Source organism: Cynocephalus volans, chromosome 1, assembly GCF_027409185.1.
Source record: "Cynocephalus volans isolate mCynVol1 chromosome 1, mCynVol1.pri, whole genome shotgun sequence".
NCBI classification, from domain to species: domain Eukaryota; kingdom Metazoa; phylum Chordata; class Mammalia; order Dermoptera; family Cynocephalidae; genus Cynocephalus; species Cynocephalus volans.
The window spans coordinates 31,338,022-31,361,722 of NC_084460.1; the positions used below are offsets into that span (position 1 = coordinate 31,338,022).

Below are 23,701 nucleotides of genomic sequence, written 5' to 3' on the forward strand. Positions count from 1 at the left end.
TATATAAGGATTCCAGAATTTAACCGTGGTATTCGTGGGGTTGCATTTGTTCAGTTGGCAAGGCCCTGAGGGGCTTTTCCTTCAGGTAAGAATTATCCAGGGGTCTGTGTGAGACCGAGATGATTCAGTTTCACAGCCCCAGGAAGCACAATAGTACTCTCCTTGGGAGTGACAGGTAGGACTGGAGGCTGCTGGACAGGCATAAAATTGGGTTTGCTGGAGGCCTTGTTCATAACTGAGCTGGCCGCATTGAGTGTGGGGAGATGATCATGGGTCCTCCTCCAAAATATCCATCCGGAGTATAAGTGTGGGGCTGAGAACCCGGGTTCATAAGTTCACAAAGGTCTACTAGGAAAACGGGGGCGCCAGAGGTGTGGATAGAGTGGATAACTTCCCCAGTGACGGCATCCCTCAGTTCCCAAGTATAACTTCTGGGTTGGTGGGGAGTTCCCACAGAAGTAACAATTAACATGGCCCACAAAGAAAATGAAACTAAGCGCGTGACAGTCTTATCTTTAGTGGATTGGTTGGGTCCCGTGAGATGGCCCGTTGTTTGGGCAGGTCAGCAGTGGTTGCTGGTTTGAGTTGTGTATGATGAATCCAGTGACTTTTCCCAGCGACTTTGACAGCAGTAGGAGTGGTCAGAATGACCTGGAATGGGCCAATCCAGCGAGCTTGTAGATTGTCAGGCTGGTGTCTTTTTACCCACAACGTAGTCACCAGTCTGATATGGGTGGGGGTTCAGGGAAGTCCCTGGGTTGAAATACCTCTTGCATGTATGGGTGAACTTTGGAGAAGATTTGTTGAAGGGCCTGGAGGGACTGAAGCAAATTTTGGTTAGTTATTTCCTGGATTATTTCATCGTTTAATTTGGGTAAAAGCGGCGGTGGCCGCCTGAACATAATTTCGAAAGGAGTGAGACCGGAGACATACAGAGTGCAGCGTGCTCGGAGGAGAGCGAAAGGAAGGAGACTCACCCAGTTTTCGCCAGTCTCTAGAGTAAGTTTGGTTAGAGTTTCCTTTAATGTCCTATTTATATGTTCTGCTTGACCTGAACTCTGTGGCCTGTAGACACAATGGAATTTCCAATTTATGTTTAGCCTACTTGCTAGTAATTGAGATACTTGTGCTGTGAAGGCAGGTTCATTGTCAGACCCCAGGGCAATGGGCAAGCTGAATCGCGGAATAATTTCAGTAAAGAGCCTTTTAGTTACTGTTTGAGCAGTTTCATTCTTGGTAGGGAAAGCTTCAACCCACCCAGAGAAGGTGTCCACAAAGACTAAGAGATATTTATATCCGTATTGGCCAGGTTTTACCTGTGTGTAGTCTATTTCCCATTGTTCATCTGGCAGTGATCTGTGACTCCTGGCTCCGGAGATTTTAGGGGCAGACTTCACATTTATAGGTTATGCTTTTGGTTAATTTATCAAGATTGTAAATATAATAAGAATGGCATAACAGTTCAACAAGCTTGATAGCTCCCAGTTGGGTGGCTTGATGCAGCTGGAAAATGAGAGTTCTTCCTAATTCCTGGGGAAGATAGATTCTTCTGTCAGGGAGACATTTCCATCCCTTTTGTCTGTAATTGTTTCGAGAGCCTCTGCATGTAATTTTTCTTCATCTGTATAGTGAGGCTGAGATGGTAGAACGGGGGTGGCATAGTTATAAGTGAAATGGGCACCCCAGTGACAGCTACTTGTTTAGCCTCTTGGTCTGCTTTTTGATTTCCCTGGGCTTTGGTGGAATTGTCTTTCTGGTGACCTCGACAGTGGATAATGGCCACTCGTTTAGGCACCCAGATAGCCTCTAGTAAATCTAGGATTTGTTGTTTATTTTTTTACCTCCTGCGGTTATGAGGCCCCGATGCTGATAAAGTGCGCCATGTACGTGGGCTGTGGCAAAGGCATACCGGCTGTCAGTGTAGATATTGACGGTTTTGTCTTTTCCCATCTTTAGAGCCTCAGTGAGGGCAATTAGTTCAGCTTTTTGAGCAGAAGTCCCTGGAGGTAAGGCTTTAGACCAAATAGTCTGTGTGAGTGTGACCACTGCTGCCCCGGCATACCTGATACCATCCTTGATGAAACTACTTCCATCCGTGTAAAAGGTGTCGTCTGGGTTAGGAAAGGGAACATCTGTTAGGTCTGGCCTGAGTCCTTGGAGTGCCTCCAGAGTCTCGACACATTCGTGGATGATCTGGTTTTCATCAGCATCAGGCAGGAGTGTAGCTGGATTTAGAGCTGTGGTGCTGGAAAAGTCTATATGAGATTGGTCTAGCAACATAGTTTGGTAATGAACAGTCCTAGAATTGCTGAGGCATCTTTCAGTGGAGCTGTTCAATAGAGCTGGGACTGCATGAGGGGCCATGATGGTTAATCTCTGGCCTGTTGTTAACTTGTCAGTCTCTTTTACCAGGAGGGCTGTTGCTGCCACTGCTCTTAAGCATGGGGGCCATCCCGCTGCTACAGGATCGAGCCACTTGGAAAGATAGGCAACTGGTCTTTTCCAAGGTCCCAATGATTGAGCGAGGACCCCTTTTGCTATGTCTCCTCTTTCAGTAACAAACAGCATGAAGGGTTTGTTAATGTTGAGTAAGGCCAAAGCGGGGGCAGAAGTGAGGGCCTGTTTTAAAGCTTCAAAGGCTTTTGTTCTATTTCTGAACAGTGCAGTTGAGGTTGTTTTCCCCCAGTGCTAGAATATAGGGGCTTATCAATTTCAGCCAAGTTTGGTATCCATAGTCAGCAATATCCGACTGCCCCAAGAAACTCTCAGACTTCCTGTTTAGTCTTAGGGGTTGGAATTTTTAGTATGACCTCAACATGATGATTGGACAGAGTCTGATTTCCTTCAGGAATTTCATATCCTAGATATGTGGCCCTTTTTGTGCATATTTGGGCCTTTTTGGCAGACACCCGGTATCCCAAACTTTGGAATTCTGTTAGCAAGTCTTTAGTGGCTTGTAAACAGATATATTTGTTCTTTGAAGCCAATAGGAGGTCATCCACATATTGTAATAGGATGGTTTTGGTGTGTGTCTGCCGGTAGTGGGTTAAATCCTGGCTTAAAGCTTCATTAAACAGAGTGGGGGAGTTACAAAACCCTTGTGGCAGTCTAGTCCAGGTTAGTTGGCCCGAAAAGGACCCATCTGGGTCTGTCCATTCAAATGCGAAAAGCGGCTGGCTTACCTTGGCTAGGGGCAAACTGAAGAAGGCGTCCTTCAGGTCCAGGACAGTGTACCAGATGTGAGTGCACGTCAGCAAACTGAGTAACGTGTATGGATTTGGGGTGATTGGATGGAGATTTTCCACTCTTTTATTTACCTGTCGGAGGTCTTGAACTGGCCTGTAGTCAGTGGTCCCAGGCTTTTCCACAGGCAGCAGGGGTGTGTTCCAGGTCGACTTGCAAGGAACAAGAATATTATTATTTTTGAGTCTTGTTATGTGTTTGGCTATTCCCATTTTTGCTTCTAGGGGAATAGTCTTATTTGTATGGGTGTGACATGGCTGGCCAATTGCACTACTATTGGGGGTCGATGTGCAGCGAGGCCAGGAGGATTGTTTTCTGCCCATACACCTGGGATTTCTCCTAGGAGACTTGTCAAGAGGTTGGTAGGTTGGCTTTGGAGTGATTCATGTAGGATATATGCTTTTCCTATTGGGCAGGTCACTAGCATTTTGATAGGCTGTCCTCCTAATGTAAGGTGAGTAGTGTCCCCGTCAAAGGAGATGGTGGCCTTTAGTTTATGTAGTAAGTCCCTACCCAACAGGGGGTATGGACAGTCTGGCATGACAAGGAACGCATGAGTAATAGTTCCTTTTCCCAAATTTGTAATCCTAGTGGTGGCCCAGGGGTATGCTTGGAATTCTCCTGTGGCCCCTCGAATCAAGGTTTTGTTATTGGACAGTTTTTCTTCTGTTTCTTTAGGGACTGAGAAGGTGGCCCCCGTATCCACCAGGAAGTCCACAGGCTTCCCCCCCACAGTAAGTGTGACCCATGGCTCCTCAGGGGGGTTGTTGGAGCCTAGGCCCCTTTACTCTTCTAAAGTTCCTACTTGTAGGACTTGGTGGTCCTTACATTGGGGGCACTCCTTTCTCCAGTGTCCCTGGTGCCTACAGATGGTGCATCGGTCTCGTCCCAGAGGAGGGCATCCCCCCTTTTGTCCTACGCATGGTTGTCCTGAACCTTTATTCATACGGGGCTTTCTGTGTTGCATCTCAGTCAAGGCAGTAACCATGATTTTAGTCATTCATTTAGTTTGTCTTCGGGAGAGTCTCTAGAGTTGAATACTCGAGTGGTTTTTACCAACTCTGACAATAACTTCCCTTCAAAATCTTCCTATCTCGGGCGGGCCCCATGGCGCACTCAGGAGAGTGCAGCACTTGGGAGCACACCGGCGGCGCCGCGGGTTCGGATCCTATATAGGAATGGCCGGTGCGCTCACTGGCTGAGCACAGTGCGGGCGACACCAAGCCAAGGGTTGCCATCCCCTTACCGGTCACAAAAAGACAAAAAAAAAAAAAAAAAAAAAAAAGTCTTCCTATCTCTGCAATTTCTAATGTCTGGGGCTGACTGAGTAACAAAGGCTATATTAGTAGCTCGCCTATTCTCAGGGGCCTCGGGATCTACTGGAGTATATACTCTGTAAGCTTCCATAAGCCTTTCATGAAAAGCAGCAGGAGACTCATCTGGCTTTTGGATTGTCTCGCTTACTTTTGACAAATTGGTGGGGCAGCGAGCTGCTGCCCATAGGCCACACAGTAGAGTCTGGCGATATTGATCGAGAGCCTCCCTACCTGCATTGGAGTTAGGGTCCCGGTTAGGACGGGACAGAGGAAAAAGATGATTGCGTCGCTCAGGGTCATCCGTGGGAAGTCCGTCATGTCCCATAATGGTCTTTAGGGCCTCCCGGCGGATATGCTCCCGTTCTTCAGCAGTGATGAGGGTGTGTAGGAGCTGTTGGCAGTCATCCCAGGTAGGCTGATGAGTGAAGAAAACAGTTTCCAACAAAGTTATGAGACCATGTGGGCTGTCTGAAAAGGAAGGATTTTGATTTTTCCAATTATATAGGTCACTTGTGGAAAAGGGGATATACACCACGAAAGGGGAGGGATCAGTGGGGTGCCTGGAGGGAGAGCAGCCTGCCGGAGAGGTCGCAGCGGAGCAGGCCCAGGGGAGGGGGAGGTAGAAGTGGGGCCAGCCTCCGTATTATAAGAGGTGCCTCTGCGCGTGTGTGGAGGACTGAAGGGACTTGTGGAGTCGGGGTAAGGAGGGGGTGCGGAAGGTGGAATGGGGGGAGCAGAAGGTACAGAGGTAGGAGATAGGGGTGTAGGCAAATCGAGGAGGTCCTCGGTCGCCGGCAGCACTGTTGGAGCCCCCGAGGAGTGATGATCCGATGGCTTATTCTTTTGTTGCTGATCCTGACCTGTAGACTTGGTTAGAAGGACCTTACACTCACAAGGCTGAAGACATGGTTTAAGCCAAGGTGGCGTCTCTGAGATGATATCAATCCAAACTGATATATATAGCATTTGTTTGGGGTGGCCTGGATCCCCGAAAATAACATCTTGGACTCTCTGGGCAATGTCCTGATCAATGGTGCCATAGGAGGGCCAAACTACATTAAAGGAGGGCCATTCTAATTCACATAAGGTTCGCAGAACATAGGGGTCAGTTGACTTCCCGTAATCTGAGGCCTTTTTCTGAAAATAACCAAAATGAGAAAGGACTGCCTGCAAGGGGGTGACCCTGCAAGCGACTTTAGATCAGGACTTACCCATTACCTTAAGATATCCACAGACACAACAATCACAATGACAAAGATGAACAAGAAACACAGAAACACAATTCCTGTTGACTTGCAAGTCCCAAATCCAAGTCCAAATTACCACTGGGCCCAGATACGTCTTGGGAGCCCAAGGACCAGGGGAGTTAATGTGGCATCCAGCCTCCCACTCAGTCCACCAATTGGTGCACCGTCCCTTACTGAGATCTCACCTACCTGGGGAGAGAGTAAAGTGCCCCGTCTACCTCCAGGGAGAAGAGGAACAGCTTCTCTATCTTCTCCTAGGAGATAAGTTCAGGGAGGGATATGCTCACAAGAGAAAGTATCTCACTGGAGCCTCCAAAATGTTGTGAGGCACCCTCCCACAAGAAATGCACTTACACGCCACTCGTGCAGAAAAGGGCAGTTTATTCACTCCAGCTGGCCAGTGACCGTCTCCCAAGGGGCAAACAAGGAAGAGCAGCCTTGGGCTTTGGTCTTGTGGGGTTTTTAAAGACAAAAACTACATCCCGTTGGCACATGGGTTTGTCCAGGTGCACAAAGCAAGCTAGGGAGCTAGGTCATAGAGGTCAATTCAAGCAGTCAAGCATATAAGTTTTCATTGTGTATGGTTCCTGTTCCCATGTAATAATTCACTGAGTATGGCTCCCTGTTTCTATGCAATTGTTTTTTGTTTCTATGAAAAGGTCAGTGGTTTCTCATGCAGAAGGTGGGGGTAGTCTGCAGGTCAGACAGGGGGCAAAATGGAATTACTTAGGTTAAGCAAGCAATTTTACAGAAGCAGATAGCGTATGTTATGAGGGTGTAGGGAGCTCTATTTCAAAAGGGCAAGACCATGTGCCCAGGCTGGTGTGGTGTGTCCCTGAGAGGGATGTCATCTATTCCTAGTGCGGGGTTGCCAAGCAGCAGGCAGAGAGCAGAAAGGAAAAGCCTTTTGGTCCTTCTTGAGGAAAGAATCTATAGGAAAACTTTGTAATAGTATTAAAAATAAATTTCCTATCCATCTGACATTTTTCTTTGGTAGATTTTCTTTTCATTTATTTAAAATGAAACAATTGTACACACATGGTTAAGAAATTAAATTAAAAAGAAGGCAGCAGTTTCCCACCCGCCTTCTTCTCCAACCTCTCTCCAGAGGCAACCAATTTTTTAAAACTTTATTTTTCCAGGGGTTAACTTTATTCCTCTAAATATCAATGTTTATACGATGCCAAAATGGATTCAGTATCTGGAACAAGACGCTGCACTACTCACACCTTTGGGGATTCTTGGGTTCGGCTCCAAGCTACCTCACTTCCAGACACCCCGTACACCACAGTGCCACTGGTGGGCAAATGTGCCCTCAGTTCTATGAGGGATAGTTGCATTTTGTTAGGTTGTGGTGGTTGTTGGGCAGGGGTAGTTTTTCTTTTCTTTTTCTTTTACTTTGTTGGGCAGGGGAAGAATGTAGCGGACATTTGTTTCAGATACCCAGCAACTGAAACCTCTCATTGGCTGAGGCTATTTGGTTTGAACTACTGTTTCTACCAAAAAGGCAGGGTAAATTCTCTGCCCCCAACACACACACCTTTAATTCCTGATTTTCAGAATGAGGGGTTGATGTAATAGACATCTCCAATGCACTGTTTTTCTTTCTCTTTGAGTATCATTATGGACTCATGGTTTTCTACATATTCCTTAGATGCAGTCATGACAGTTGCTGTTTCTGATGCTCCAATTATCCCAGATTTGATGTCTAGGTTTTCCTTGTACTTTTCTTGTACAGACCTAGAATCTTTTAGTGGAAAAAGTACTTAGGAAACAAAATCTGGGTTTCAGCATTGATCATTGCTCCTGGGACGTTATGGGTATTCAGATGACAGAGGTAGAAAATGTATTTTGAAAATTGTGAGTTCAAGGAGGTGATGGTTGCACAACAGTGTAAATGTACTTAATGCCATTGAACTGTGCAGTTTTAAATAGTTACAATGATAAAAAAAATTAAAAATTGAGTTCATAATGATATTTCCAGTTTGAACGTAATGTCACAGAGTTTTTAACTTTACCTGTCTAATTTTGTATTTGGTTCCTAATAATATAATCACTTAATTACTTTATTCTATAATATTATATAGTTTCAAAAATAATGCCAATACTAAAGTAAATATACTGAGTGAAGTTTAAAATTTCTCTGTAGTTCTTTTTGTCCACAGAAAATATCCTATGAAGGATAAACACTGTATTAAGTCCTAAAGGAACTTGAAATAATTTATTCTCTGGTGTTATCAATTTGATAAACAGTTAGATCCATTTAAGGGTTTGCTTTTTCCCCATTTTCACTTAATTTTATTTTTTGATTAGATATAGTAAAAGAGTCACATGGTGATATGTTTGCTTTCGAGAATAAGTAATAGAATATAGCCCTTTAATGCCACCAGGAATCCAGTGAGAGAAATAAGCTAGGATTTTATTCAGTAGAAGAGTGATTTCCATCCAGGGTCAGCTTGAAGCCCCAGTCCCTCTCTGACACTCCAAGGTCCCCTTAGCTATTTGTCAGCCTGCTAGGGCCTCCAGTGGAACCATCTCAGCTGTAGACAGCAACCTTCCCCTCACAGTGCAGCTTAAAGGTGACCTGGTGTTCTGCTGGGAAATTTTGCATGGTATTCTTAAATCAATACTTATCATCCCAGTAATGGGACCACTTTTTGAAATTGTTTACCCCAAAACCAAACAAGGATACCTGGGAGATAGGATAATAAGACAGAAGATGGCCGTCAGGTAGCAGGCTGTATCCAGCCCTGCCCCCACGCCCACCCCATTTCTTCAGCAAACACTCACTTAACATCTAGTGTGCAAAGCTTCCTCTTGAAGCTGGGAAGAGAATGGAGTTCACCTTCTCCAGGGAAGACAGACTCTGAATACTCACAGAGTGACCTAGAACCCAGATAATAGAGCATTAGTTAGCTGCTCATTATAATGAGGGAAGAGAGGATTCGCCTGAGAGACAAGGGCATCCTAGGCAGCAGGAACAGCGTGTGAGAAGGCATGAGGCAGCTGGTGTGTTTGGGGAACCCCAAGAAGACTGGTGTAGGAGCCTGGGAAAGAGGAGGGGTCAAATCATACAGGGTCTTGAAAGCCACACAGAAAACTTTACATTTAACCTGAAGTCCCTGGGAAGACAGAAATTTTGTGGCAGAGGAATGAAGGTCTGTGAGTTGCAAAAGATGTCTTACCTGGTCACAGGTGTACAGCATACAACAGAGCCACGAACCCCAAGGATGGATACCAACCGTGGTTTCCCAGCCAGCTTTCCTGGATATACCTGAGGAAGGAGAGAGGCTGATCACCCAGACTTGAGGAAGATGGAGGAGGAAGGTGCTGACCTGAAGCCTGTCCTGTGGCTACCCACAGCCACATCGTCCTACCCCTTTTCCTCCCTGGGTCCCTCTCCTTGTCTTTGCTCTCTTTGGTTCTACCAGGAAACGTGACTATCTGAAATCTGAAAAGGGATGGGGGAGCGGTTCAGAATCATTTGACACAGCAGCTCTTAGGCTTAGATAAAGTTTAGGGGTGCCTCAATATCCAGCAAGGAGTCCCCACTGTCATCTCCAACAATGGCCCCGGCTCACTGACATACCAAGAGTTTTTAGCCTCTGGGAGGTGTTCTGTTCATGGAGTACTTTTATGAACAACTCCAGACCAGATGAATTCAGTGGAAGCAGCAGCGGCTGGGTACCAGGATCGTGAGTGCTGGCAGTCTCGGGGTACATAACACGCATGGTGATTGTATTCTTCACGTCTGCCTCACACCCTTGGACAGGGGCCTCATTCATCCTGGAAAGGAGAGCAGGATGCATTTGGAGGAGGAGGAGGATTTGGCTTGGACTTCCTGGCCTACACTGCACCCACCTGAGGACCATGTCATGTTGGTTAAATCCTGAAGCCAAGGCTAGAGCCCCATAGGGACCTTGAGTTTCCCACCACTGCACAGGTCAGGCATCTGGACTCCACATGGCCCAGTGGGCATCTGGGAGATGCTTCCATCAGCTGCTGCTGCTTATTCTCAACCTCGTCCTCTGACTTGACTCCCTGAAGTCCTTAGGAGCATAGGAGGGAGGAGTTTAGGGACTTATCCCAGACTTCGCTACCTGTGGAAGAAGGTTAGAACCTAGAGCTATGAGGGAGAGATGGCCTGGGCCTGGGGTTGGGGACAGGAACTGGACAGAGACCAAGATTGTGCACTGACCGGCCACAACATCAGAGAATCATAGCACATGGGATCTTCTGACCTCTGCAGGGGCTCAATGGCCCTTTTGAAGCATCTGTCAAACCAGTCAGGCTCTCCAGGTATGTATGTGGAGGCAGGTGGAGTAATTGTGGACCCCAATCCATGTGGACCTCACGTGAGCAGCAGCACTTCCTGGAAGAGTTTCCGGGACAATGGCAAGTCCTTGAGTGTTTTCTGGCCATATTACAGACACGGTTCTGGCTGGAATGCTGGTCCAGGAAGGAGGCCATCAGCCATAATGAAAGCACACTGGCAGCTACCAGAGTCAGATTCTAATATCGAACCCTCATCTTTGGCCCTGACATTAATGCACCTGGCAAGCAATAGATTGACTCTGACACCTGGCACTGGGAAGGAGGGGAGACTGGGGCCACAGGCATCTCCAGCGACCCCCATCCTGGTGGCTTCCATCCTTCTCCCAACCCTCCACACCACACATCCTCCCAACACCTTACCTCTTTCCTCTAGCCACCTGCTAACCACTAATGAAAGCTGCCAAGGCCTGGGCTAGAGGCTGAAAGGAAGGGAGAGGTGATACTTCTTGTATCCTGTGGCCTTCCCTAAGAGACTAATGCCTAATGGGGTCTTCAATGCCAGCCCAGCTATAACAGGGACCTCAGCACAGAGGCCACATTGTGACCTTCTGCACAAAGGAGTATGAGCAAGGCCCCCTCCTTCACTTTGGCATTCAGCCCAGGGCCCAGATGACAAGAGAGGCTTGGAAGTCAGACATCAAGGGGATGGGAGGGTGAGGAGGGAGAGGACTGTGCCAGGGCTGGGGTGGATGAGCAGGAGGCAGAGAGGGAAGGGCCACTTGGAACCTCCTAGGCCAGAGAGAATTTACCATACTGATGAAAGGGAATACTTGGTATGGCCAACCCTTAAAACCTCCCAGGGTTTGACTTTCTCATCTTTTTGAGAATTGCTCCCAAGGTCAAAACATGCAGGTTGTTTTTTTATTTTAATTACATGATTCAGAAAGTCTTTAAACATGGAGCAGTCGCCTCCTGCCCTCCCCTCACACCTCCTTACCCTGAGACTTCTCTTTAGAGGCTGCCTCCTCAAACTATTTTGGCATTTCCTTCCATATTGCTAAAGAATATGCCTATACCACTATATCACCATGTTATATCTAGACTCCCTGCTATATATATGATCATATCATTATGTTTAGTAATAACCACTTGGTTACCTTGCTAACTTTACATAGGGAATCCTAACCTTACATAATGAACCCATTTCTCATTCTGTAACCTCAAAATAAGTTTTCCTGAAGCCCGTTTCTCTAAATGAGAATATGTGCCTGTATGCTTCTATTTTTCAATTTTTTTCCCTTTATATTTCCCAACATTGATAATTTAAACTTTGCATCATCAAGGCTAACATCTACATGCTGTTGTGTAAGAATAATTACATTTCATATACTTTGTTTATAGCAGCACTGTCCAAAAGAAATAGCATGTGAGCCACATATATAATTTTCTAGCAGCCAAAGTTAAAAAAAAAAAAGGTAAAAAGAAACAGAGGAAATTAATTTGAATAATATATCTACCCAGTATGTCCAAATATAATTTCAACATATAATCAATACAAAAATATTGTTGAGATATTTTGCATTCTTTTTTAAAAAGAAATCTTCTAAATCCAGTGTATTTTTACACTTGAAGTATATCTAAATTCAGACACTCAGTTTTTGTCAGGAATATATGATCTATAGATTTTATAAAATTATACAGTTGAGAAAGTAGTTTTACATACCCAAGTTATAACAAGCAAACTTAAAAGTTTTCCAATAGCTGGATTGGGTTCATTTTTAAGTTCAGATTAATTAAAATTAAATATAGAATTTCATTTCTCATTTGCACTAGCTATGTTTCAGGCGCTCATTCATCATATTGGACAGCACAGAACGACAAGATGATTCTAAAAGTCAGAAATCTACTATCAATACGTGCAGTATTGTGACTAGATAAATATCGCTTCCTATATGGTCTGGTAGTGAACTAGGACTATCCTGTTTTTGTTCATTATAACTTCGTAAGAAAGGGTGTGTAGGAGATAAAATTTCTGAGTCCTTGCATATCTGGAAAAGCCATTATTCTGATTGTAGTGGGTAGAATTGTGTCCCTGAGAAAGATATGTTTAAATCCTAACCTCTGATACTTGCAAATGTGACCATATTTGGAAACAGGGTCTTTGCAGATATAACCCAATTAAAATGAGATAATACTGTGTGAAGGCGGGATATATAACCCAACAACTAGTGCCCTTATAAGATGAGGGAAATTCGGAAACAGAAGACTCAGGGGAGGGTGTCATATGAAGATAGAGGCAGGGACGAGAGCGATGCATCTACAAGCTGAGGACTGCCAGCGACCCCCAGAAGCTGGGCGAGAAACATGGAACAGATTCTTCCTCAGAACCTCCAGAAGGACCCAACCTGAACTTTGGACTTCTATCCACCAGAACTGTGAAAAAATAAATTTCTGTTGTTTTGAGCTTCGTGGTTTGTGGGAATTTGTTATGGCAGCCCTAGGAAACAAATACACTACCCTTGGGCTTGATCAATAGGTTAGCTGCATATAAAGATTCTACGTCGAAAAAAATAGCTCCAGCACTTGAAGACATTGTTTCATCATCTTCCAGCATTCAATGTTTTTAACAAGAGTCTGATTTTTTATCTTTTTTAACTGTAGTAGTTGGAATTGTTGGTCTTAGGCAACAAAAACAGACTGGTAAACTTAAGAGAAAAACAATTCACTGGTTAAATATTTTGTAGTTTACAGAATAGATGCAAAAGCTAGAGAACAAGGCTCAGTCTATAACCAAGAGAAGCAAGACATGGCAGAAGAATACCCCAAGAATGGCCTGTCTGGAAAGCCATCACTGTTGCCACCACAACTGGGCCCCTGACACTGGTAGCTTCAGTATGGCCACAGATTCTTTTCCGCTCTTTCCATTAGGAAGAGGAGTCCATTTCACCACTACTTGAATCTTGGGTCACTTTATGACTTGATCTGTCCAAAAGAATGTCTCACAAGTGGGGACTTCCAGTCAAGATGGTGGAATAGACGGTCCCCAGCATCACTCTCTCCCACAAATCAACTAATTTACAATTATTAAAAAGCAACAACAGCCAAGCTTGTGTTGCTAGGGCTCAAGGAAAAAGGAGGAGAGGCCTACAGAGTGCGTGAAGGCCAGAGAAGCCACAATGAGAGAAAGAAAAAAACCTCTCTGACCATTTTGAGCCCCAGCCACGTCCAGTCTGGAGCTGATGAGTGCACGGAGCAAGAGCTGGCAAAAGCCGCAGCTGTGCCCTTTGGATGAAGTTGCTTGGAGGCAGCAGGGGAGAAGAAAGCCTGGGACCTGGGGGCCACCAAGACCACTAATAGGGTTCCCATGGACCCACACAGGAGTGAGGAGCCACAACAACTGAAAAAAAGGAGCCACTTGGAGGCCGGTGAGTCATCGCAAGGGACCCACATACAGCCCGTCCCATGGAAACTGTTTGCAGCACAGGCAGTGGGGGAGACAGGCCCACCAGGGGAACACTGGAACACAGCAAGGACAGCTGATCTGCCTCCCAATCAGCATAGGACCACTACTAGGAGACTGGGCAGGAATACAGAATTGCGTGGGGTGCAGTTTGATAAAAAGACTCAGGCCCATACCAGTGTTTCTATACAACCTAGGTGCATTGGATTTCGCTAACCCTGGAAATCCTATAAAGTCAACCATTAAAACCTGAGCTGCATGAAAAGCCTTCCCCAGGGAATCAGCAGCAAAACAGCAATTTAGCTCAACCACTCAGCTCAAATACTGGTCCTCACAGCAAGTTCCCCCACTTTAGAAGTAAGCAAAGGACAACAAATTAGTTCTGGCCCAGGCACACCACCAATTCCTTGGGGTCCACCAGGGGACATAAGGCATGGAGCCAGGGGCAGGACCCCCGCCCACAACCACTCACACTGCCAGTGCCTCAGGACCTACCCAGGAACCTGAGGCTTGGATCTGGGGACCGAACCCCACTCCCACATCCAGGCACACTACCAACGCCCTGGGGCCCACCCGGGGACCTGGGGCTAGTAGCCAGGAACCAAACCCCCATCCCACAACCAGGCATACCGTGACAGTGCCTCAGGGCCCTCTCAGGGACCTGCGGCATGGCGAAGGGGACTGAACCTCCCTCCCACAACCAGGCACACCATGCCAGTGCCTCAGGGCCCACTTGGGGACCCGAGGTATGGAGCCAGGGATCAGACACTCTGTACAACCAGGCACACCACCAGCAGCAAGGAGCATGCCAAAAACATCACCTCCATGTGGGTGGCCCACCATAGCCACCACAATAACCATGTCTGCTGTGAAAGCAGCTAGACACCACAACCACCACACAGATAGTCCACCAGCCACTGGAGTGCATTGACACAAGGAGAGTCACCAGCAGAGATAAAGAAAAGAAGAGGATGTCCCTCTCCACAAAGCCCATTTCAGAGTGACAGAAGAAGCATCTGCTCTATGATAATCTTGTGGGACCTGATCACACTTCTCAGCATTGGACAGATCATCTAGGCAACAAATGAACAGAGTAACCATTACTCTTTCAGAGGGAGAGAAGAAATCTAGGGTAATTAGAGGAGGGAGGTGGGAAGGGGAGAGATTGGACAAGGGGCATAAAGAATAATTACGATTTGTAACAATATATATGCTAGTAATATTGATTTGATCAACATATCTCAATGTTGAACCCCCAAAATATGTATAATCAATTTTGATTCAATAAAAAATAAATTAAAATAAAATAAAATAATGCATGTTAAAAAAAAAAATCACAACTATGCATGTTCTTCCCCAGCCTCCTGTGCACAGATGGAAGAACTTTTCTAGGATAGATACCTAACAGTAGAATTTCCTAGGGCATGCACATATTCAACTTTATGTATTATGTCTTATTAGTTTTTAAAAAATCTTTCATTTTGAGATAATTTGGGACTTACAGAATAGTTGCAAAAACTGTTCAAAGAATTCCCACACATCTCCAACCCAGCTTCCCCTCATGTTAACAACTTCCATAGTCATAGAACAATGATCCAAACTAAGAAATTAACTTTGGTCCAATACTATTAACCAAATTACAGAAGTTATTTGAAATTTATCATTTTTTTCACATGCATCTCTTCTCTGTTCTAGGACTTAATTCAGAACCCCGTATTGCATCTATTTGTCAAGGATCCTTAGTCTCTTCCAATGTGTGACAGCAGTTCCTCAGTCTTTCCTTAAAGCATTTTATATTCCAACAATAGTTCATGATGTAACACCAAGGTCAAGAATTCGGATCCCCATACTGGCTGGCTGCCAAAAAAAAAAAACACCTCAAAAAATAGTTTAGGAAAGTTTTAGTTCTTCTACATTTCTTGCCAAAACTTCATATGGTTATTCTTTTCAACTTTAGCCATTCTAATAGGTGTGTAGTAGTATCGCATTTGTATTTAATCAGTGTTTCTCTAATGACTATTGATGTCGAACATCTTTTCATGTGCTATTTCCACCCATATTTCTTCTTTAATGAAATACCTATTCAAATCCTTAGCCAATTAAAAACATTGATATATAATTCACATACCATACAATTCATCACTTTAGAGTGTAAAATTCAGTGGATTTTATTATATTAACAAGGTGTGCATCCATTGCCACTATCTAATTTTAGAACATTTTCATCACCCCAACAAGAACCCCTGTACCCATTAACAATCACTCCCCATTTGCCCTCTATCTAGCCCTTGGCAATCACTAATCTACTTTCTGTCTCTATGGATTTTCCTGTGCTGGAAATTTCATATAAATGGGATTATACAATATGTGGCCTTTTGTGTCTGGCTTCTTTCACTTAGCATAACATATTCAATGTTCATCCATGTTGTAGCATGGATCAGAACTTTATTTCTTTATATGGCTGAATAGTCTTCCATTGTGTGGCTATACCACACTTTGTAGACTATCCTTCTCTTGAGTATTTTCAGTTGTATTAGATGGTTAAAAGCAAAATTATAACATTGTCTGATATGTAAAGAGTAAAGGGACCCAAATGGTGGTGAGATTCCTGTGTTTTGCTTAAAGTGATAAAATGTTGATACTAGTAGCAAATATTTACTTAAATATACTGGAATTTCTAGAAACTAAAGAAATTGTACAAAGAGATATACTAAAAAACATTATATCTAAAGCCAAATATTGTACCAAAGAAATGTCCAAGTAACCCACAAGAAGTCAGAGAAAGGGAAACAGGAATGAAAAATAAAGGAAACAAAAAGAAAACAAATATAATAGCAGACTTAAGGCCTAGCATATAAGTAATCACTTTAAATGCACATAGTCTAAATATACTAATTAAAAGAGATTACAAAAGTGGATTTTTTTTTTAAAGATCCAAATGTATGTCTGTAGGAAACTAATTTCAAATATAATGATACAGTTAGGTTAAAAGTGAATGGATGTGAAAAGATCTACAATGCAAACACTAATAAAATGAACTCTGGACTGGCTATACCAATACCAGATAAAGTGGGCTTCAGAACAAAGAAAATTACCAGGGATAGCAAGTGATACTACATAATGATAAAAGGGTCAATCCACCAGAAGACAGAACAATCCTGAATGTGTATGCAACAAATAACAGCTTCAAAATATATGACTGTCATGAACTGAACTGAATATTTGTTTTCCCCCAAAACTTATACATTGACGCCTTAAACCCCAATGAAATGGTACTTGGAGGTGGGGTTTTTGATAGGTTTAGATGAGGTCATGAGGGTGGTGCCCTCATGATGGGATTGGTGCCCTTTTAAGAAGAGGAAGACACTTGAGAGCTTTCTCTCTTTCTGTGTGTGTGTGTGTGTGTGTGTGTGTGTGTCTGTGTGTCTGTGTGTGTGTGTGTGTGTGTGTGTACACCAAGGAAAGGCCATGTGAACACACAGTGAGAGAGCAGCTGTGTACAAGCCATAAGAGGTCCCTTACCAAAAACAAGTCTGCCAGCACCTTAATCTCAGACTTCCCAGGTTCCTAAACTGTGAAAATAGCTGTCTGTTGTTTAAGCCACCAAATCTACGGTATTTTGTATAGCAGCCCAACTGCCTAAACAATAAGACAAAAACCACGTTAGTTTCTATGCTGTTTTCTATGGTATCTATAAGTTTAAAAAGATAAATGCGGAGACTTTTGTGGGTTATTGTACACGAGCTCTGAGCTAACACTGATTTCCAAGAACACAAAATATCATTGAAGTGGTTGTTTATGAATATATGGTGATAACCGAAGTTTTCATCTAAGTTCACCTCACATAGGTCCAATAGTACTTTAAACACACATCGTGTTTACTTCCCCAGGTTTTGAGTGACTATGTGGAGTGAACATTCTCAGCCTCTGGCACATTCCTCACACCGACTCCCTGGGCTGAGACTAACAAAGTAAGAAGGTCTAAGTGGAGCTTGCTCTTCCTTCCCAATAGCGAATCAAGAGCTGTTGGCTGGGGGCTCGGTGGAACTGTTGTGCACAGGCCTTGATTCCCCTCCAAGTGTTTGGGCTTCATCACAGCACAGCAGATGGACTCTATGAGGAGGGTCCCAGGAAGGAGCTGAGGTGTTTGATTAAACATGGAGTTTTGAGCGCCTTCCTAAAATAACAGTAAAGAAAGGAAAAAGACACAAACCCATGAAAGACAAAAGAAAAAAAAACTGGAGAAGAGGCAACACCAGATGAGCATATAAACAAACATTTCCAAGGTGGGCAGCAGAGAGACAAGCAGAAAGAGACACAGCAACATGGAAAAGCTGATATCCAGCATGAGACAGGTAACTAACTGAACAAGGAGGACAATTCTTACCATAGGAAGTCTGGGGTTGAAGTTACCAGCTATTTGTGACGCGGGAATGAAGGTGGAGTTATAAATAGGAGGATGGGTTGGAACTATTTCTAAGGAGCAAATCAGCTCCCAGTTCCAACCTGCAACTATGCGCCCAACTCATACCCCAATGAGACTACATACTTTACACTTCCTGGAGGTCTGATGGAATTGAGGTGAAGGAAGGGGATTGAGAGGATGCACAGTGAGATCCCAGCCCCTTTTCTCAACTTGGATCCCAACCTGTTAGCACCCAGGCTTATAATTCTTCAGGTAGGAGATTTCCTCTCTAAGGAAACATCTGACAGAAAAACCTAAAGACATTGACATTGGAACGTCTCCCCAGTGAAAGCACCAGCTCCTCTACTAGCTCTTAGAATGCTTCCTCTTGGGATTCTCCCTCTTGCAACCCATCTGCCATGCTGGGAATAAATCCAGGCAGCCACACTGAGGCACCCACATGGGTAATAACCAAAGCCCCAGCCAACAGTTCCTACTGAAAGCCCCCAAACCAACAGCCAGAATCATCTTGCTGGCTATGTTAATGAGCCATTTTTAAAGTGGATTCGCTAGATCCTTTTGAGACAACCCAGCCAAAGCCATGCGGAACACAGAGATGTTCCCACTGGGTCCTACCCAAATTGCAGAATCATGAGCAAATACATGGTTGTTGTTGGCTTAAGCCCCTAAGTTTTAGGTTTTTTTATTAAGCAGCAATAGGAAAAGCAAAAGATTAAAAGGAAAGCAAAAGATTACCAGACATTTCAGAAAAACTTCTAACTAGAGAAAGATTAAGAGAAAAGGAACTCAGAGGAAACAGACAACACAGGGAGCAGAATATTTCAAAAATTACATTATTAGTTGCTAAGAGCAGATTGGAGCCTCTGAGATGTAAACGGGTCAGTTTTAAAAAGAAACATTCAGAGAACAAAAGTTCTTTAAAATTAAAAATATGCTTGTGTTGATCAATGTGAGGGTTATATCCAGGCTTTTGTTACTGGAAAGAGTGCTGCTAAGAATGTTCTTACATATTTTTCCTGCTGTACAAGTGTAATATTCTCTGGGTATACACTGAGGAGTAGAATTGCTGGGTTAGAGCGTTTTTAAATATTCACCTTTTCCCCCCACCTTCTTTGCTATTTTTCACCATTGGCAAAACTGTAAGAAAGAAATTTTGTTTCTTTATCAATGACCCAGTTTCAGGTATTCTTTTATAAGAAACAAAAACGAACTAATACATATATATTGAACAGTCCCTACTTCCTCCCAAAATAATAAAACTGATTTACTTAGTGTGTTTAATCATATTGAGAAGAGATTTGCCAATCTCTCAAAGCTTAGGAAAGAATTAATGATAGGTGTGTAAGAAGCTAAGCAATTTTCTTAAAGTCATAATAACCAAAGTGGTGATGAAACTATTTTCAGAGGCTGAAAAGGGAGATACCTGAGGGGAAGAATGATGTAAAAGAGCTTAAATGTTTATCTTCTAGGGCCCACCCGTGGCTCACTTGGGAGAGGGTGATGCTGACAACACCAAGTCAAGGGTTAAGATCCCCTTAGGTCATCTTTTAAAAATAAATAAATAAATAAATATGTTTGTCTTCCATACTAGGAACAAATAGATGTCTAAAACTGAAAAAAAATGTTAAGGCAACATACCCAAGTTGTTCCCCAGTGTTTGCTTAATGAGCACATGAACAAAGTGGCCAGAATGGAGGTTACGTTGAGCACGACAACGTGGACCTCTCCTCACCGAGGCCCACCTGTCTGCTGCTATTCTGAATCCCAAATTTGCCAGTTCTTGATAAGGTACCATTCCCCAAGGGAACTACCCGGCCACCTGGTGGCAGCAATTCGTCCTTGTTGAAAAAGACTCAATTCTGTATCTTAACTTTCCCACCTGCCCATCAAGGTTTGAGAAGCACCATTATCCCTGGCCATAGGTGCCTTATCCTCCATCATGTATGCCCCTCAGCGTGACAAATAAGGCAATGAGCTGCAGCCCATGGATTCACTGGCCTGGTCACACACCGAGGATAGTTACGAAGACTTAATTTTGGCTCCAATTCTAGAAAACTGATGAATTAAAAGATAACCTGAAAACCCTACTACTACTAAAAATGTCTGGAACTGCTGGACAAAACTTTAAAAATTTTTAAAATTGTATTTATTTTTTAATGTATAATATGAATCTATGGTACATAATCCAAAACGTATGAAAAGTATCCACGCATCCCTTGTTCCCCACCTACAAGCCTCCTCCCCAGAGGCAATTCCCAATGTCCATTACCATTCCTAATGTCTTATATATCCTTTCTGAGTTGGAAAATGTATAAACATATACATATATATTGTTTAAATAAGAATTATCTTAAATGCAGAGCAAAGATTTAAAGAAAAACAGGAAGTCCCCAGATGCCAGAATTGAAAAGAGAACAGGAAAACAGCCCAGGGACTTAGGAGTTTTAATGCCCATGTGGGCAGAGGCACTTGAGCCCAGGCGGAGGCAGAGAATTGGAACTGAGGCCCCCCAGAAAACTGAAAACCTCAATGAAAAGCTAGGCTGGAAAAAAATCCACCCTTCAGCATGGGGAAACAAGGAGGCTCACCTCTTCTATCTGAGTGGGAAAAGATTCTCCCCCAACAACTAGAAGTATGGGCTTGCATTTCACATGGAGTGGGGTCTAAATTTCCACCTCCTGAATGATCCAGTGTATAAAGCAGAGAAACTAACGTTAAGTATCGCCCCTGAGATCTAGAAGCCAAGTCTGGCCCTTCCTTCCCAGACACTGTGGTTGCAGGTAAGAGAATCAGGCCAGGATTTTATTCAGTACCAGACTGATCTCCATACAATTTCCTCTTGCCCTTTACCCCTGAAAATCTTCACAGTCCTCCTCCTGCTGCTGCTGCAATCCCAAGATTACCCTGCACTGAGGCGCAAAGAACTCAGACAGGTATAGACTCAGCTGGGCGTCGTTGTGGATGCATGGGCAGTATCTCTTTGGAAACATTAGTCTGATTATCATCCTCCCAGTAATAGAACCACTTTCCTTGCTGTTCTGATCCAAATCCAAACAGGGCGGCCTGGTAGATGAGAGAGGGATATATGTGTCAGCAAGCTGAATCCCATCCTTACCCCCACTTGCCCTCATTCAACATCGAGTGTGACGGCCTGCCTCCGGGAGCTGGGAGGAGAATGAGCTCATCTTCTCCAGGGAAGACAAACTCTGGACATGGTGAAGTAAACACTCTCATACAGTGACCCCAGAGCCCAAAAAAGACAGCAGCTGCTCCTTATTATATTGGAGGAGAGAGAGGATTTCCCCTGGGAGGTAAAAGAAGGGCATTCCAGGCAGAGAGAATGGCCTGTGAGAAGGCAATGAGGCAGCTGGTGTGTTTGGGGGACTCCAAGAAGCCCTGGGAGAGAGGAGGCAAAGGAGGGGATCAGATCATGCAGGGACTTGAACCCCTGGGAGAAAACTTTAGACTCTATGCTGAAGGCACTGGAGAACAGAAGTTTTAAGTGAGGAAAGTACAAGAATCTTTCCTGCCTGGGCACAGGTGTACAAGGTATAGAACAGAGCCGTGGGCCACAGGGACAGATACTGGCCCTGGTTATCCAGCCAATTGTCCTGGTTGTACCTGGGAGGAAGAGGAGGGAGCTGACCTAGGGCCCTTCTCACAGCAGCCCATAGCCACATCCTACTCCTTCCCTGTCCCCTCAGATGTCTTTGCATCTTCCACTCCACTGGGGAACCTGATCATCTTCCAAAATATAAGAAAGAATTGGACGTGGGAGAGTTTCAGCAGCCCCCAAGACCTGGAAAGGACCTGCAGGTGCCCCCAATAACTGAAAAGCCACAGTTATAGGGGCTCTGAGAGACCCTGAGAAACTCTGAGAGACCCTCTATAATTGTAGCTTTTCAGTTAAAGTTTATTCCCTAGGGCCGACCCCATGGCACACTCGGGCGGCGCTGGGAGCGCAGCGACGCTCCCGCTGCGGGTTCGGATCCTATATAGGAATGGCCGGTGCACTCACTGGCTGAGCGCGGTGCGGACGACACCAAGCCAAGGGTTGCGATCCCCGTACCGGTCACGAAAAAGACAAATAAATAAATAAATAAATAAAGTTTATTCCCTGTTTAAATTGCTCATTCTTTCAGTAAGTTTCCATAACTAACCTCTCATTCTGTTTCTTCCAATCCGCCCTTTAAGATGATCACTGGCATAGAAATCATGAGCTGTGTGCCCAAGGTTTCTTTACAGGATCCTTGAGGTTAGCTTGGCCCAATCCAGACCAGACTAGGCCAGCTGAGCCTGCAGACTTCTCTACTCAGCCTGCATGAATGTTTGACATTTGAGGTCAGCAGGCGAGGGCTCCACCTCCAGATCCAGTTTATGGCGCCACCTTCTGAACATGCGTGCAGCCTGCGCTGGCACAGATCACTGAAGGCCTCTTTCAAACCCTTTAACCAGTCATGATCTCCCATGCCTCGCACCGCCCCTAACCCTTTCACCATAGATGTACCACCTCCCGCATTGGGGGATGGTGGATCTGAGATGCTAGTCTCCCGCCTTCTCACAATGGCTGCCTTGTGATTAAACTTTCTTTCTCTACTGCATAGACACATGCTTTGGTGAATGGCTTTTCATGGAGCACAGCAAATGGACCCCACTCAGTTTGGTAACACCCCCACTGTCTTCTCCAGCAGTGACCTCCCCTCACCCTGACACTGAGAATATGTGGGGACATTACCTCCATCTCACCACTCAGAGTGTCTGAAGTCCATGACAGATCAGAAAGCTTCAGCAGCAGCAGCACCAGCCACCTCCAGGACCCTGGTTGCTGGTATTTCTGGGGTAGTCGAAGCACCCTGTGGTTTGGTTCCTCACATCCATCTCAAAGCCCTGGACAGGGGCCTGGTTCATCCTGGGGAGGAGAGCAGAAACGTGGAACTTTGGAACAGGCCTGATCTTCCTGCTCCTGCCCTCTCCTCAGTACCCACCTGAAGACCATGGGGTGCTGGTCGATGTTGTTGCTGAGGCCAGAACCTGGTGGGATCAGTGAGTTCCCCAACACTGCACAAGTCTCACAGTAGAAATCAAAATGGTGCACCAACGGTCTGGGAATAACTTTAAACAGCATCTTCCACACTTTCCCAAACACACTTGCTGAGTTCATGCCCTAGAAACAGCAGGAGGGAGGAAGCTGGGGTCTGGGCCCAGATATCAGCAACCAGTGGAAGAAAAGCAGACCTGGGTGGGTGAGACCTCCATCTGGAGGTCAGGGGTTGGTTGAGGCTGTGAAGATGAGAGATGTCCTAAGCCAGGGCTGAGGGCAGGAGTTTAACTGAAAAGTGGGAGATGGGCCAGGCCTATGAAGGGTAGAGTATGGGACTGGGTCCTGTGTTGACCACTGACCAGCCACCACAGCCCAATGTCAGAAGTCATAGACTCTTTTGTCTGCATCAGGTACCCCATGGTCTTCTCATAGCATGCATCAAACCAGTTCCATTCTCTGACTGTGTAGTAGCAGGAGGAGCAGTTGAGGGTCCCAGAAGGGCAGCCGCACATCCCGAATTTGAACCAAGGGCAGTTGCAATGCCATGTTCCCAAGTACATTCTTTTTTCCTGGAGTGCTGATTCAGGTGTCAGATCCAGGTAGGAAGTCATTAGCCACAAGATGAGCACCCAGAAGATACACAGGACAAAAATCTGCCACCAGCACTTCATGTCTGGCCCAGGCAATGGCTTC

General features: G+C 44.8%; 1 protein-coding gene across 1 annotated transcript; it reads right to left on the minus strand.

The window, feature by feature from the left end:
* Window positions 1-20,813: 20,813 nt before the first annotated feature.
* On the minus strand, window positions 20,814-23,679 carry C1H20orf173 (chromosome 1 C20orf173 homolog). Its single transcript, XM_063091253.1, has 4 exons — window positions 23,368-23,679; window positions 22,949-23,131; window positions 22,703-22,801; window positions 20,814-20,876 (listed from the first exon to the last, which is right to left on the minus strand). Exons 1-4 carry the CDS (start codon window positions 23,677-23,679, stop codon window positions 20,814-20,816), a joined length of 657 nt encoding a protein of 218 aa, XP_062947323.1.
* Window positions 23,680-23,701: the final 22 nt, after the last annotated feature.

Excerpts from the sequence above, each read along its gene's own strand:
- C1H20orf173 (XM_063091253.1), bottom strand. The coding sequence starts at position 23,679 with ATGAAGTGCTGGTGGCAGATTTTTGTCCTGTGTATCTTCTGGGTGCTC. Across the intron at positions 23,132-23,367 it reads ACATTGGGCTGTGGTGGCTG|GGCATGAACTCAGCAAGTGT; the intron begins GTCAGTGGTCAA and ends TGCTGTTTCTAG. Across the intron at positions 22,802-22,948 it reads ACCCCATGGTCTTCAGGTGG|AAATACCAGCAACCAGGGTC; the intron begins GTACTGAGGAGA and ends CGACTACCCCAG.